This window comes from Suricata suricatta, chromosome 2, assembly GCF_006229205.1.
Source record: "Suricata suricatta isolate VVHF042 chromosome 2, meerkat_22Aug2017_6uvM2_HiC, whole genome shotgun sequence".
Classification (NCBI taxonomy): domain Eukaryota; kingdom Metazoa; phylum Chordata; class Mammalia; order Carnivora; family Herpestidae; genus Suricata; species Suricata suricatta.
Genome location: NC_043701.1, coordinates 175505692 through 175518152, shown reverse-complemented (window position 1 = coordinate 175518152; position 12461 = coordinate 175505692). Strand labels below are relative to the sequence as shown.

The window sequence follows — 12461 nt, the reverse complement described above, 5'->3', positions numbered from 1 at the left end:
CGCGGCACGCGCCCAGTGCGCATGCGCGCCCGCCCCCGCCACTCCGACCCCGCGCAGCACCCGGCCCCAGTCCACGGGGGCGGGGTGCTGAGGTGCCCGCGGTCCGGCTTGCCGCGGCTCAAGCGGCCGCGTGACCATCTGTCCCCTGCGCTCACACTTCCAGCAGCGTGGCTGCCCCCACACCTCCCGCTCCCCTGAAACAGGTGGAAAAGTGGGCATCAACTCGGGGTAGAAAAGGCGGGCTCGAAAGAATTGGGCAAAAGAGTGGGCTGGTGGAGGTGCCCAAGGCACCTGGGCGGCACTGCTGCTGTCCTTCCACTCCAGTCTCCCCTCGCGGCCCGCAGCCGCCCCCAGGCACCTGTCACTCAGGGCCCAGCGTTTTCGCGGCAACAGGGCGCAGTGCAGGGAGGGACCCGGACCGGCCGGCTGTGGGCTGGCCGCTGGGGTCCAAGCCGAGCTCGAGGCTGGAGCGGAAACGGCCACTACGGGAGCACCCGGGAGGCCCGCAGGCAGTGCGGGGACAGTGGGGGGCCAGTGCGCCACCACCCCGGGAAGGGTGGGAGGTGCCGCGCCGGGAGCGGGTCGCTCCTGCGGCGGCAGGGCTGCGCATTTGTCAACTGCGGCCCGAACTGCTTTTCCTGCCGGAGTTAAGTGGCTGGGACCGCAGTGCGGCGAGACTCTGGTGCAAAATTTAAGGCGACGTCAAAAACATCCAGCCATTAATTTTTTAGTGCAGTGTTAAAAAAAGATAAAAATTAATGTCAAAATATCCTGATGAACAGAACAGCAACATGTTAAATAAGGCAGGATCTGACACTGCACGTGTACAGCCTTGTCTCACTCTCACTCTAGCCCTGGCCCTGTAAACGTTTATTTACCAAAACACAGTAGCCCAACAACAAGAGACACAGTTTTTTAAAATGGGCAAAAGATTTCAACATTTTTCCAAGGGAGATACACCAACGGTCAACAAGTACAAGGAAAAATCCTTAACAGTCTTTGTCAGCAGGGAAATGCAAATCAAAGCCAGTCAGATACTACTTTACACCTCTTAGGACTATAATTTAAAAAAAAGGAAAACAAATGTTGGTGAGGTGGAAAAATTAGAACCCTCATACACTGCTGGTGAGCATGTCAAAGGAGACAGCCATTCTGGGAAATTGCTTGATGGTTTCTCAACCGTGAAACACAGACTTACTGGTGACCCAGCACTTTGCACTCCTAGGTGTGCACCCAAACTGAAAACTGATGTTCAAACCCACACTTGTACAGGACTGGTGGCAGTACTACCATCTACAATGGCCAGAAAGTAGAAACCACCTAAATGTCCGCCCATGGAAGAAAAAAAGCAAAATGTGCTGATCTCTATGACGGAATACTAGTCAGCTACAAAAAGGAATGCAGTTCTGATACGTGTCACAGTGTGCACGAACCATGATCGCACCATGCTGAGTGAATGAAAGCAGTCACAAAGGTCACATATTATGATTCCATTTATATGAAATGTCCAGAACAGGGACATCTATAGAGACAGAAAGTAGATCAGTGGTCGTCTGGGCAGAGGGACAGGAGAATGGAAAGTACTTGCTCCTGGGTGCAGGGCTTTCTTCTGGAGTGATGAAAATGGTCTAAAACTCACCCTAGGGATAATCGCACAATTCTATGAATATACTACAAGTCATTGGATTGTATGCTTTAAATGGATGAATTACATGGTATATGTACTCTACCTCAATGAAGGTGTTTTTAAAAATATATACACACAACCCAGGAGTGAATGGCTGAGGCAGGCAGGTACCAACTGCCGAGGACCCCAAGCCCCATGGCTGGCTGTCCGGGGACCTGAGCCCACACAGCCATCCCTAGACCTGCCTCTCCCTGTCCTCCCTCCATCAGGGTCTGCCTGCTCTGGGTCTACCTCTTTGGCTCAGTTGACAGATAGTATGAAGGTTCTTTAGCAACTCAGACAACCAAAGAGCAAGTTTCCAAACATCCCCCTTCAAGGAAAAACGGCCCACCATCGGGAAAACCTTTAAGCTTTGCAAATGGAGAAAAATCCCGACGGTGAAGGTCAAGTTTAGCAGTATTAGAAAGGATGACAACCACAAGAAGAAGTAGAGAGGAGCTGACAAGCAGGAGCGTCCTTAAAGAGCCGCGTGTAATCGAGACGCAGACACACAGCTAACTGTGGAAATTCAAATGGGCACATGAGACCCATGAGAATAATCCACCTGAGAGGAAAATGTGAGCCTGAAGACCGTAGTAATTCTGTATCTGAAAAAGCATCACCTCTGGAATAAAAGAGAAGACTGCTCTGGAACAAGGACAGCTCCTGCTCCGGCTCCTGCTCCAGCTGCTCTAAGACCCGAATGTAAGGCTCCAAACCCCGCCCCCCCCATAGGGGCCGACGCTGGGGCCAGCGGCAGGGAGGCGAAGTGTCTCTCACTACCTCAAAGATACCAAGACTCCTGATGGGCTGGTCCCAGCCTTCTTGCCAAGCCACCAAGCCAAAATAGGACCTTTGAAGTCACTGCATCAGCTTCACTATCTACTCTATCCATGTCCTCTTGTCCCACAGCTTGAAGGGTGGCAGTTTCTGGTAAAACAGTAATAGTGGGAAACACAAAGGGCAAGGAAAAAACTAGCGAGCAGCTGACAGCTCAGCCATTATCAGATGCAACCACTTCTGGTTTGGTCAGCCTCAGGGAAAGGAGACCCTTCCAAGACCAGAGTAGAGCTCTCACACCTGACCTGTCTGTCCCTGTCACCAAGAAGCAGACCCCAAGTAGATTTCCACAAGTCTGTGTCCCCTCGGCCTCCCCCAACCCTGTCCTCCTCTTGCGAATCAATGTGTCACTTCCTCAGACGCTCCTGTGGTCCTGCTGAGCAGTGGAGCTTCCTGCCTATCCCTTCTTAGCCCCAAGCCCAGAGTCTGTGCTGAAGAGGCAACAGCACGGTTCTCCCATCAGGGACTGGCTACGCGTGAGCACCAACAAGACATGCAAGACAACATCTGGACCGATGAGACATAAGCTGATGGGACAGTCGTCAGGGTCTTTCCGTGTCCTACAGGGCAGAGGCGGAAAGGTTTCACCAGGTCCATGACTGTGGTTCTGATGGGCCTCTTCTGTCCACCACCCACCACGAGGAAGACGACAAGGACGGCAATGGCAGGGGGCAAGGTGCTTTGGCACGTGACAGAGGCAGAGGGATCCTCTCATGGTAAGACTTAGCCGCAGACCATCTAAGAAAGAATTAGAAGCCAAAACAACTTGCAGGGGTGCCGTGTGAAGCAGAGAGGCAGGGAATCCACGAACAGGCTGGTCATCAGGAGACTCAGCCAGAGGCCCACCGCTGAGGGATCTGAGGGGAGAGATGTCCTAAAACAAAGGACTGGGAAGGGAAGGACGCAGGACGCTTGCTGCCTAACATGGGTCATCCGTTCTCCTCCCTCGGGAGCTTTAACCACAGATGAGCAGAACACAGGCCCTGGCTCCTGGTGATCAGCAAGCCAAACTGTATGGTGCAGGATTAGAGGAAAATGAGCTCAATCACTGGGCACTAGAGAGAAGTATTTCACCATCTGAATGAAGACAAGAGAAAACTGGAATAGGCATTTGGGATCTGGGAAGTTACTGTGGATCTGGGAACCTAACCACCCAGCAATTTTCTTAGAGACCTGCTCTGATCCTAGGGGGGGGGGGGCCAGTCTGGCTCCAGCTCTACTGTGGTACAGACGGTCTCAGTAATTTATGTTGTACCAGTGAGCCCAGCTGCCGGGGAAAACTCTCAGTGTTTTCATACATATTTTTCTTACGTGCAAGAGACTTCTACTGACTCTTAGCAAGAGTGCTTACCCAAATTTTGTAGTGAGCTTTAAATATAGCACAGCTGAACACACTTTACATATTTTTAAACTCCTCATCTAGGATACCGACTTTACATGAGAATTATAGGATTGGAAATCATATTAGGGGTAATGGGACCTTGCAAAATGGTAGTCTGCTTTAGAAAAGAACACTGTGGGGCACCGGGGTGACTCAGTCAGTTAAGCATCTTACTTTAGCACAGGTCATGATCTCACAGTTCATGGGTTCGAGCCCCACATTGGGTTCTGTGCTGACAGCTCAGAGCCTGCAGCCTGCTTCGGATTCTGTCTCCCTCCTCTGCTCATGCTCTTTCTGTCTCTCAAATATAAATAAACATTTTAAAAATGTTTTTTTTTTAAAGAAAATAAAGATAAGAACATTCTGGTCTTTCCCTATTTCGATTATCCCCAAAGCAGACATAAAAATACTTGATCTAAGGAAGAAGGTACTGATGATCACAACACCTTTACACATCTGAAGTGCAAAGTTAAAATTCAAGCAAACTGCAGGTGTGATGCCTATAGTTATTCCTGAATCTCCCTCTTTTGGGATGCTGCTTCAAGTTTAATGAATATTATTTTAAAACACACACACACACACACACACACACACACACACACACACATTAAAAAACCTTACATGAGTCAAAAATTTTTACCAAATGGCTCATTGGATCCCAGAAGTTTTCTGCTAATTTGTGTGTAAGAAAAACCTCATCTCTTATTTCAAGAGTCTGAAAACTGCATCCACACATACAGTACTGATTATCAAGGTGAAATAGTCCATGAAATTAAAGTCATGGAAGGAGTCCCTACGAACCTATGGCCAATATTGCTTTTAATCTGAATATACATAGAAATATTACCTCGCATCTGATTGTTCCCTCAAGCTTGGTTTATGCCTTTTATTAAGAACACATGAAATGTAAAGTACGATAAAATCTAAATAGAGCCATTTGTTCTCAGAACTTGGTCTAGAATTTTCTGCAGTGTTTCTGATTCATAATAGAGGATTATAATGTTAGATTTTAGCCTAAAAGCAAACATTCAATCTATGAATGAATTTAGATTTTGCTGTTCCTTTTGAAGAACGACTTGAGGGGTGCCTGGGTGGCTCAGTTGGTTAAGCGTCTGGCTTTGGCTCAGGTCATGATCTCACGGCTTGTGGGTTCGAGCCCCACGTCGGGCTCTGTGCTGACAGCTAGCTCAGAGTCTGGAGCTTGCTTCAGATTCTGTATCTACCTCTCTCTCTCTCTCTCTCTAACCCTCCCCTGCTTGTGCTGTCTCTCTGTCTCTCAAAAAAAAAAAAAAAACCTTGAAGAACGACTTGAACCTGGGCGATTTGCATTTAAAAAATGTCGGGCATTAGTTGGCCGGTTCATTTTGTGAAAGGCCACAGTGCTTTACAACCAACCCAAGTGATGGGCATCACTGTTCCTCCTGCTGCACTCGGTTATGGGCAAGAAAGCAATAAACCCAGATGCTGGGGCAAGAGGGGTGGGGCAGCTGTGAACTGTCATTCTACAATTTGGGTTTTTTAAAAATCAAGTATGGAGTTTTAAAAAATTACACTAAAATATTTCCCTTCATTACGCAGTTTTTTTTAACGCCCCCTCAATTCTGCACCCAAGGCGCGTGCCTGCATCAGCTGGCCCTAGTTCCCAGCCCCGGTGAAACCGGCCATGCACCGTGCACCGTATGCACCCATGCCCGCAGCTTGGAGGACACCCACTAGTGCTAATTAGGACACCATCAGAAATGTAAACACCTCAGTTACCAGAACATGCCTCCCACTCACCTGGGGTCACAGTCAATGAGGGCCCAGCCCCCATGGAACTTTTCATCATCAGGCAGCAGTAACTTCATATAACTTTGTAACAGCTGGCTAATTAGTTCCTGGTGGCTTCTCTGATTCTCCTTATGCAAAGCTTCATGCTCTTTCTCCTTGGTAAATATGGAATAAAGATCTTCTGTCACTGGAATGCCTTGCATCAAATCTAGAGTAGAAAGTGTTAATATCTATCATCATCTTAATTTGCTAATAAATTTTTTAAAAAAATAAAAGAGAACCTAAGATCTAAAACAATAAAACTCATAAGAAAGTACAGGCATGAATCTTTGTGATCTTGGATTAGGTTGCTTTTTCGTCTTTTAAAGTAGGCTTCACACCCAGCACAGAGCCCAGTGAGGGGCCTGAGCTCAGAACTGAGATCAAGACCCGAGTGCGGCTCAAGAGTGGGAGGCTTAACGGACTGAGCCCCGCAGCTCCGCCCCCGGCCCCGCACGAGCCTGTTTTGTTTCAGACACGACACCAAAATCACAAGCTACAACACCAAAACAAAGTAGACATTGTCATGATTAAAAACTTATGCGTCTCAAAAGGCAATGCCATGAAACTGAAAAGAACCCACAGAACAGGAGAGAGTTTTGACAAGTCATCTGATAGGACGCGTATCCAGAATGTACAAAGAATTCCTACAACTCAGTCATATCGAATAACAAACCAATTTAAAAATGGGCAAAGGATCTGAGCCGGCGAGCTAACTCCTTCGTGGTGTGGCATGTGGCTCAGCCTCGGCCGAGCAGGGGAACCCATTCCTTACAGGTGCTCGGGACGGGGAGGCGGCGGCTGCTGGGAGAGCGCTGCGACCACTGGCCTTGGGGGGGGGGGGACGCCCACGCTGCTGTGGCCTCACTCTCTCTCTCACCTTTAAAGACATTCAGCTTCAAGGTTAGGGTGAAGCTGACGGTAGGGACAGTCAAACTCAGAGAGGGACAGAGTCTGGGTCCACAGTGATATAACTGAACTGCTAGATCAACCAAGGGAGGAAAAGTGATTTTTTCTTGAATAAACTGCCAAAATCCAATTTTCCAGTCAACACACACCCTACCTGTGGCAAAAACCAAACTTCCTTATACCAGACTTGTCAAATTCCTAACTGGCCTGCATACAGGCCCTACTATCTCACGTATGACAAATAATGAGATCAACCTATAGGGTTTTTTAAATATTCTCAGAGGGACACCTGAGTGGCCCAGGTGGCTGGGTGTCAGCCTTCTGATCTCGGCTCAGGTCATGATCTCACCTTTTGTGGGATTGAGCCCTGCATCCGGATCTGTGCTGACAATGCAGAGCCTGTCTGACAGTCTCTCTCTCCCTCTCTCTCTGCCCCTCCTCTGCTCTAAAGCAGGCACTCTTTCTCTCAAACTAAAAAAAAAAGAAAATTCTCAGAGATCATAGGACAAGTTGTTACTTTGGTTCTAATCCAGAACGTTCTACATTTACTTTAATCCTAGGAGGTAATACTGTCGTGAAAATTAAATTAAAAACATGCCAATGCATGAATCCCACTGGGCAATCTACCTCCATTTCCTCTTCTACATAGTGATAAGAACTGGTCAGGATAATCTCTAATTATGAAACCCTAATACCATGTTCGTCCATGCTTATAGGAGTGGGAGGCGTGTGTCCCCAGCAGGAGCATGTGACAAATGTCCTACGGAAAGACATCTCTCAGCCTCGAGTAACGGAAAAACAAACAGAACACGGGTACCTTCTTCCATACTCCAGGACCCTCAACTCTGCCTTCTGTCACATGAATAGCAAACTGACAAATACATGGAAATGAGTGCTTCCCTTTGTGCTTTGGCCTAAAAAACCTGTCAGAGTCTAGTCTTGTACAAACGTGAGGCTGATGTCTTGGGTAAGATGCTTGATATAGAAACACAAGTATATTAGAAAACAGTGCGCTCTGTTAATGAAGTTCGTTTCTGCAAAACACTAGTCACAAATTTTAAAGGAAGAAAGGCATTTCTGTTCCTTACCTATAACAGCTTGCCTGTAAGCATCCTTAAATCGATTCAGGTAATACCGATTTGCCGAGTTAACGCCGTCTTTCATGACTCCAGCTAACTTCCTTTCTCCTGTCCTTGTAAAGTCACCCTGTTGAGGAAAAAGTCATTCTGACAGTCGATTCAAACACAAGAATGTTCCCAAAGTCAATGTGGGCTTTCAATACAGGACCAAAATTCCATAGGCTTTTATAATTTCTAAATAATGGAGTTAGATTAAAATACCCACTAATATTTGGGTGTGACACAAGCACATCAAATAGTTAAAATGCTATTTGCAGCATTGTCTTCAGTTAGATGGTGCTTTAAATTAAATCCATTCTTGGCAATCTGTAGAATTTCTAGAATTTACAGGTCAGAATTTACTATGTAACCAACAAAAAGATTGTCAAGCCTCAACCTGGTAGGATACTCAAAGTTCACAAATACCTGATGTGGAAAAATGTGGACCGTTCCCTTGAGTTTACTACACTGGTGTTTAACTGGTGTATGTGGATGTACGTGTCCAGAGAGAAAGAGCGGAGATTTCTGTAGTTTTCTGTATCTTGCTGCCCATTGCGATCTCTGTAGAATGATCTAAGGAAGATCTAAATAGATTTGTTGCTCTTGCTTTTCAGGATGGAGGAGTCTGAGCAAGGCCTGGAGGGCAGTGACTTAAACTTAAGGCAAAAGGACAGCAGGGTCTTCTTTGCTTCCCCCGTCACAACCCTACTTTATCCATCCAAGGCGATTTCAAAAACGGGCCTTGTCCTAACACTGATGACTTAGGAAGAGCATATCGCTAATTAGTCAAGTTGTTCATAGGAAATATTTAGCAAGAAGAATCTATCATGGAAGACATAAGTGCTGAGTCCAAAGATGTTTAATATCAAGGAAAAAATGAAATATTTCTCCTTTTCCTCCCAGCTTCATTGAGCTATAATTGGCAAGATATAAACGGTAGCATATGTGGATTTACAGTGAACAATGTGATGATTTGACTTATGTACAGTGAGTTGATTACATTAACGTATCATCTCACACAGTCCGTGCACGCATGTGTGTGTATATGTGGTGAGAACATTTAAGATCTTTTCTCTTAGCAAATTTCCAGGGTGCAACACGGTGGGTTTAACTATGGTCACCGTGCCGCTCAGCAGATCCCCACACTGTGTTCATCTCGGAACTGGAAGTTTGTATGCTTTGACCGACATCTTTCCATTTTCCCTTCCCCTGGGAACCACGGATTAACTCTTGCTTCTGAGTTTGATGTTTTTAGATTCTACACATAAGTGAGATCAGGCAGTCTTTGTCTTTCTCTGTCTGGCTTACTTCATAACACAGTGCCCTCAAGGTTCACCCATGTTGTTGCAAAGACAGCATTTCCTTCTGTTTTTATGGCTGAATGATATCAAACACACACACACGTGCGCGCGTCACTCACTCCACATCTACCCACCACCGGGCACCGAGCTTGTTTTCACGGCCTGGCTACTGTAAATAACGCTGCAGCGAACACAGGACGCAGCTCTCTCCTTGAGACACTGATCTCATTTCCATACATACCCAAAACTGGCACTGCCGGGTTACATGGCCTTCCAATTTGATTTTTTAGGGACCATCCATATTGTTTTTCATAATGGCTGTGCCGATTTACATTCCCATTGACGACATCTGTTTTTCCACATCCCTGCCAATACTTGCTATCTCTTTTCTTTGATGACAGTCATCCTAACAGGCACGAGGTGGTTATTTTACCGTGGTTTGGATTGGCATTTCTTTCATTTTTTTAATGTTTATTTATTTTTGAGAGAGAGCAAGGGTGAGCACGTATTTGAGTGGGGGAGGGGCAAAGAGAGAGGGAGACACAGAATCTGAAGCAGGCTCCAGGCTCTGAGCCAGACACAGGGCTCAAACTCAGGAACTGCAAGATCGTGACCTGAGCTGAAGTTGGACACTTAGCCAACTGGGCCACCCAGGCACCCCTGGATTGGCATTTTTCTGATAATTGCTTATTATCAAGAGGTTGAGCACCTTTTCATATACCTCTGGGCCATTTGTAGGTCTTATTTGGAAAAGCGTTCGGGTCCTTTGCCCATTTTTTCAGTCAAATTTTTTTTTGTTTTGTTTTTTGCTACTGAGCTATAGGAGTTCCTTATAGATTTGGGATATCCGCCCCTTAACAGGTATATGGTTTGCAAATATTTTCTCCCATTTCACTGTGCTGCAGCTCTGTCATTTGACATGGGCCCACTTGTTTATTTTTACTCTTCTCACTTGCTTTTGGTGTTACGCCCAAGTAATCACTGTCAAGGCCATGTCTCAGAGATTTCCCCTATGTTTTCTTGTAGGAGCAAACTAACTGTAAAATTTCGGGTCTTACATTGAAGTCTTTAACACATTTCAGGTTAATTTTTGCGAGGGGTGTAGCACAGGGATCCAACATAACCCTTTCACATTGTGAATATCTGGGTTTCCAGCACTATTTATTGAAGAGACTATCTTTTCCCTATTTGCAATTCTTTCTTTCTTTTTAAATGTTTACTTATTTTGAGAGGTAGGGGGAGGGAGAAAGAGGAACAGAGGGAGAATCTCAAGCAGTCTCTACCCTCAGCACACAGCCTGATGTGGGGTTCAATCCCATAACCATGAGATCGTGACATGAGTGGAAATCAAGAGTCAGATGCTTAACCGACTAAGCCATCCAGGTGCCTTGCCAGTGGGTGTTCTGGGTTCCCTTGGCACCTGCTAGTTGACTGTCTATGTGTGGCTTTATTTCTCAGGTGTTCTGAGCTCTGGGTTCTATCCCATTTGTCTAGGTGTGTTTTTATGCCTGTATCATATCATTTTGAAAGGATAATAAAACATTTTTTCAGCATTTACTATGTGCCAGGGAATGGCTCCCACATGCATTAATGCGTATAATCCCATAACAATTTTTTATTTTTTATGTTTATCTTGAGAGAGAGAGACAGCATGAGTGGGGGAGGAGCAGAGACAGAGGGAGACACAGGATTCGCAGCAGGCTCTGGACACTGAGCTGTCAGCACAGAGCCTGACACGGGGCTCAATCCCACAGACTGCGAGATCATGACCTGAGCTCCCGTCAGGGCTAAACCAACTGAGACACCCAGACGCCCCTCTCATGACAATCTTTTGAAGTGTGCCTAGTATCATCCTATTTTACAAATGAAGACACAGACAGAGAGAGGTTAAGTGCCTTGCCTCAGGTTGCAGAGCTAGTAAGAGGCAGGATTGGGGATTCAAATTCAGTGGAGGCCCATCATCATACTAGGGGCTGAATCCCGTCTATAGTCACATTTTATCTGTATAGTTTTAAACACCAACTATTTCATGTGAGAGTCCACATTTCCAAATCCCATGCACACCTGGAGCTCTCGCCACCCCGGGCCTCTCTCCGCAAAAGGAAGCCCCCTCTGGAGACCAGCTCTGATCTTCCTTAGGTTCATGCCCATTTCCCCCTTTAATCGAATGGGCGGTCGCATTACCTGGCCGCAGCAGGATGGGAACGTGTGATCCCCGCCTTAGCCAAACATCCCAGAAAGGAGTCAGCTACGCAGACTACATCTGCAGCCCATGCAACTTTCTCACAAAAGCCGGGTCAATGGTCAGCCGTGTCCCGTGGCCCAGCGTGGCCCGCGGAGGCCGCCGCACACGCTCACCTTCAGAGCGGCCGTGCCCGCGTACTGCCTGCTGACGGAGTCCCCGTTGTTGGCCCACATGACCTGATAGATCCGGCCGCACTTCACCGGCAGCGGCTGCTCCGGGGGCATCACGCCCAGCTTCTTCAGCTAAAACGAACACATTGGTGGGTTAGCTACACGTGAGCCAGGGAACCATGGCGGCAAATACAGCCTTCGGAAAAGGGAAGCACGCTCATCAACAGCCTAGGGTCCCTGAATAAGAGCAAGGGTGCTTTCGGGCTCTCCAAAATAAAGCACAATTGAGATTTATGAATGGTTACCCACGAATAAACAGAGTGAAATATTTATACTGTTTTGGTGTTAATTTTTAACGTGTAGGCTCTTATTATATTTTGTCTGTTTCTCATTTGCCTATGATGTCCAACTATCAAAAAAGCCTATTGAAAAAACAATAACATTAACGGTAACAGAGAAGTAGGTGCCCAATAAATGTGAACTTTGTGCTGGTGTTCTAAGAGACTTAAAAAATTTTTTTTAATGTTTTATTTTTAAAATTATTTTTTAACGTTTGTTTATTTTTGAGACAGAGAAAGACAGAGCACAAGTGGGGGAGGGGTAGAGAGAGGGAGACACAGAATCCGAAGCAGGCTCCAGGCTCTGAGCTGTCAGCACAGAGCCTGACATGAGGCTTGAACTCATGAACCGTGAGATCATGACCTGAGCCAGAGTTGGACACTTAACCGACTGAGCCACCCAGGTGCCCCTAAGAGTGTTTTTATAGAAATTATTTCCTTTACTCCTCATAACAACCTTACACAATCAATCCTCTTATTATGTCCATTTTAAGGATGAGAACATAGGCTCCGAGCCGCTGAGCTCTTGGCATGGGGTCACCACGTCATATGTGCTAGAGCCAGCGCTCGGACTCAAAATCTGGTGGCTTTCGAGGAACGTTAGAAGGAACAGACTCACGGTCTCAAAACAAAAACAAAACAGTCACTAGGTTCTATCAAAAAAGCCCAGAAACCACGCGCTACGCAGGTGTTGTGGGGCTCAAAGACCTTGAGGAGGACACTGAGGAACAGACGTAAGGACTC

At 46.6% G+C, this 12461-nt stretch overlaps 1 protein-coding gene across 1 annotated transcript in view; it reads right to left on the bottom strand.

The window, feature by feature from the left end:
- Positions 1–12461, bottom strand: part of INPP5F (inositol polyphosphate-5-phosphatase F) — a 69936-nt gene that overhangs the window by 9157 nt on the left and 48318 nt on the right. Inside the window, exons 14-16 of the mRNA XM_029920497.1 lie at positions 11383–11511; positions 7694–7811; positions 5667–5865 (exon numbers count right to left, since the gene is read on the bottom strand). Coding sequence (XP_029776357.1) covers positions 5667–5865; positions 7694–7811; positions 11383–11511 — 446 coding nt within the window. The remainder of the gene's footprint in view (positions 1–5666; positions 5866–7693; positions 7812–11382; positions 11512–12461) is intronic.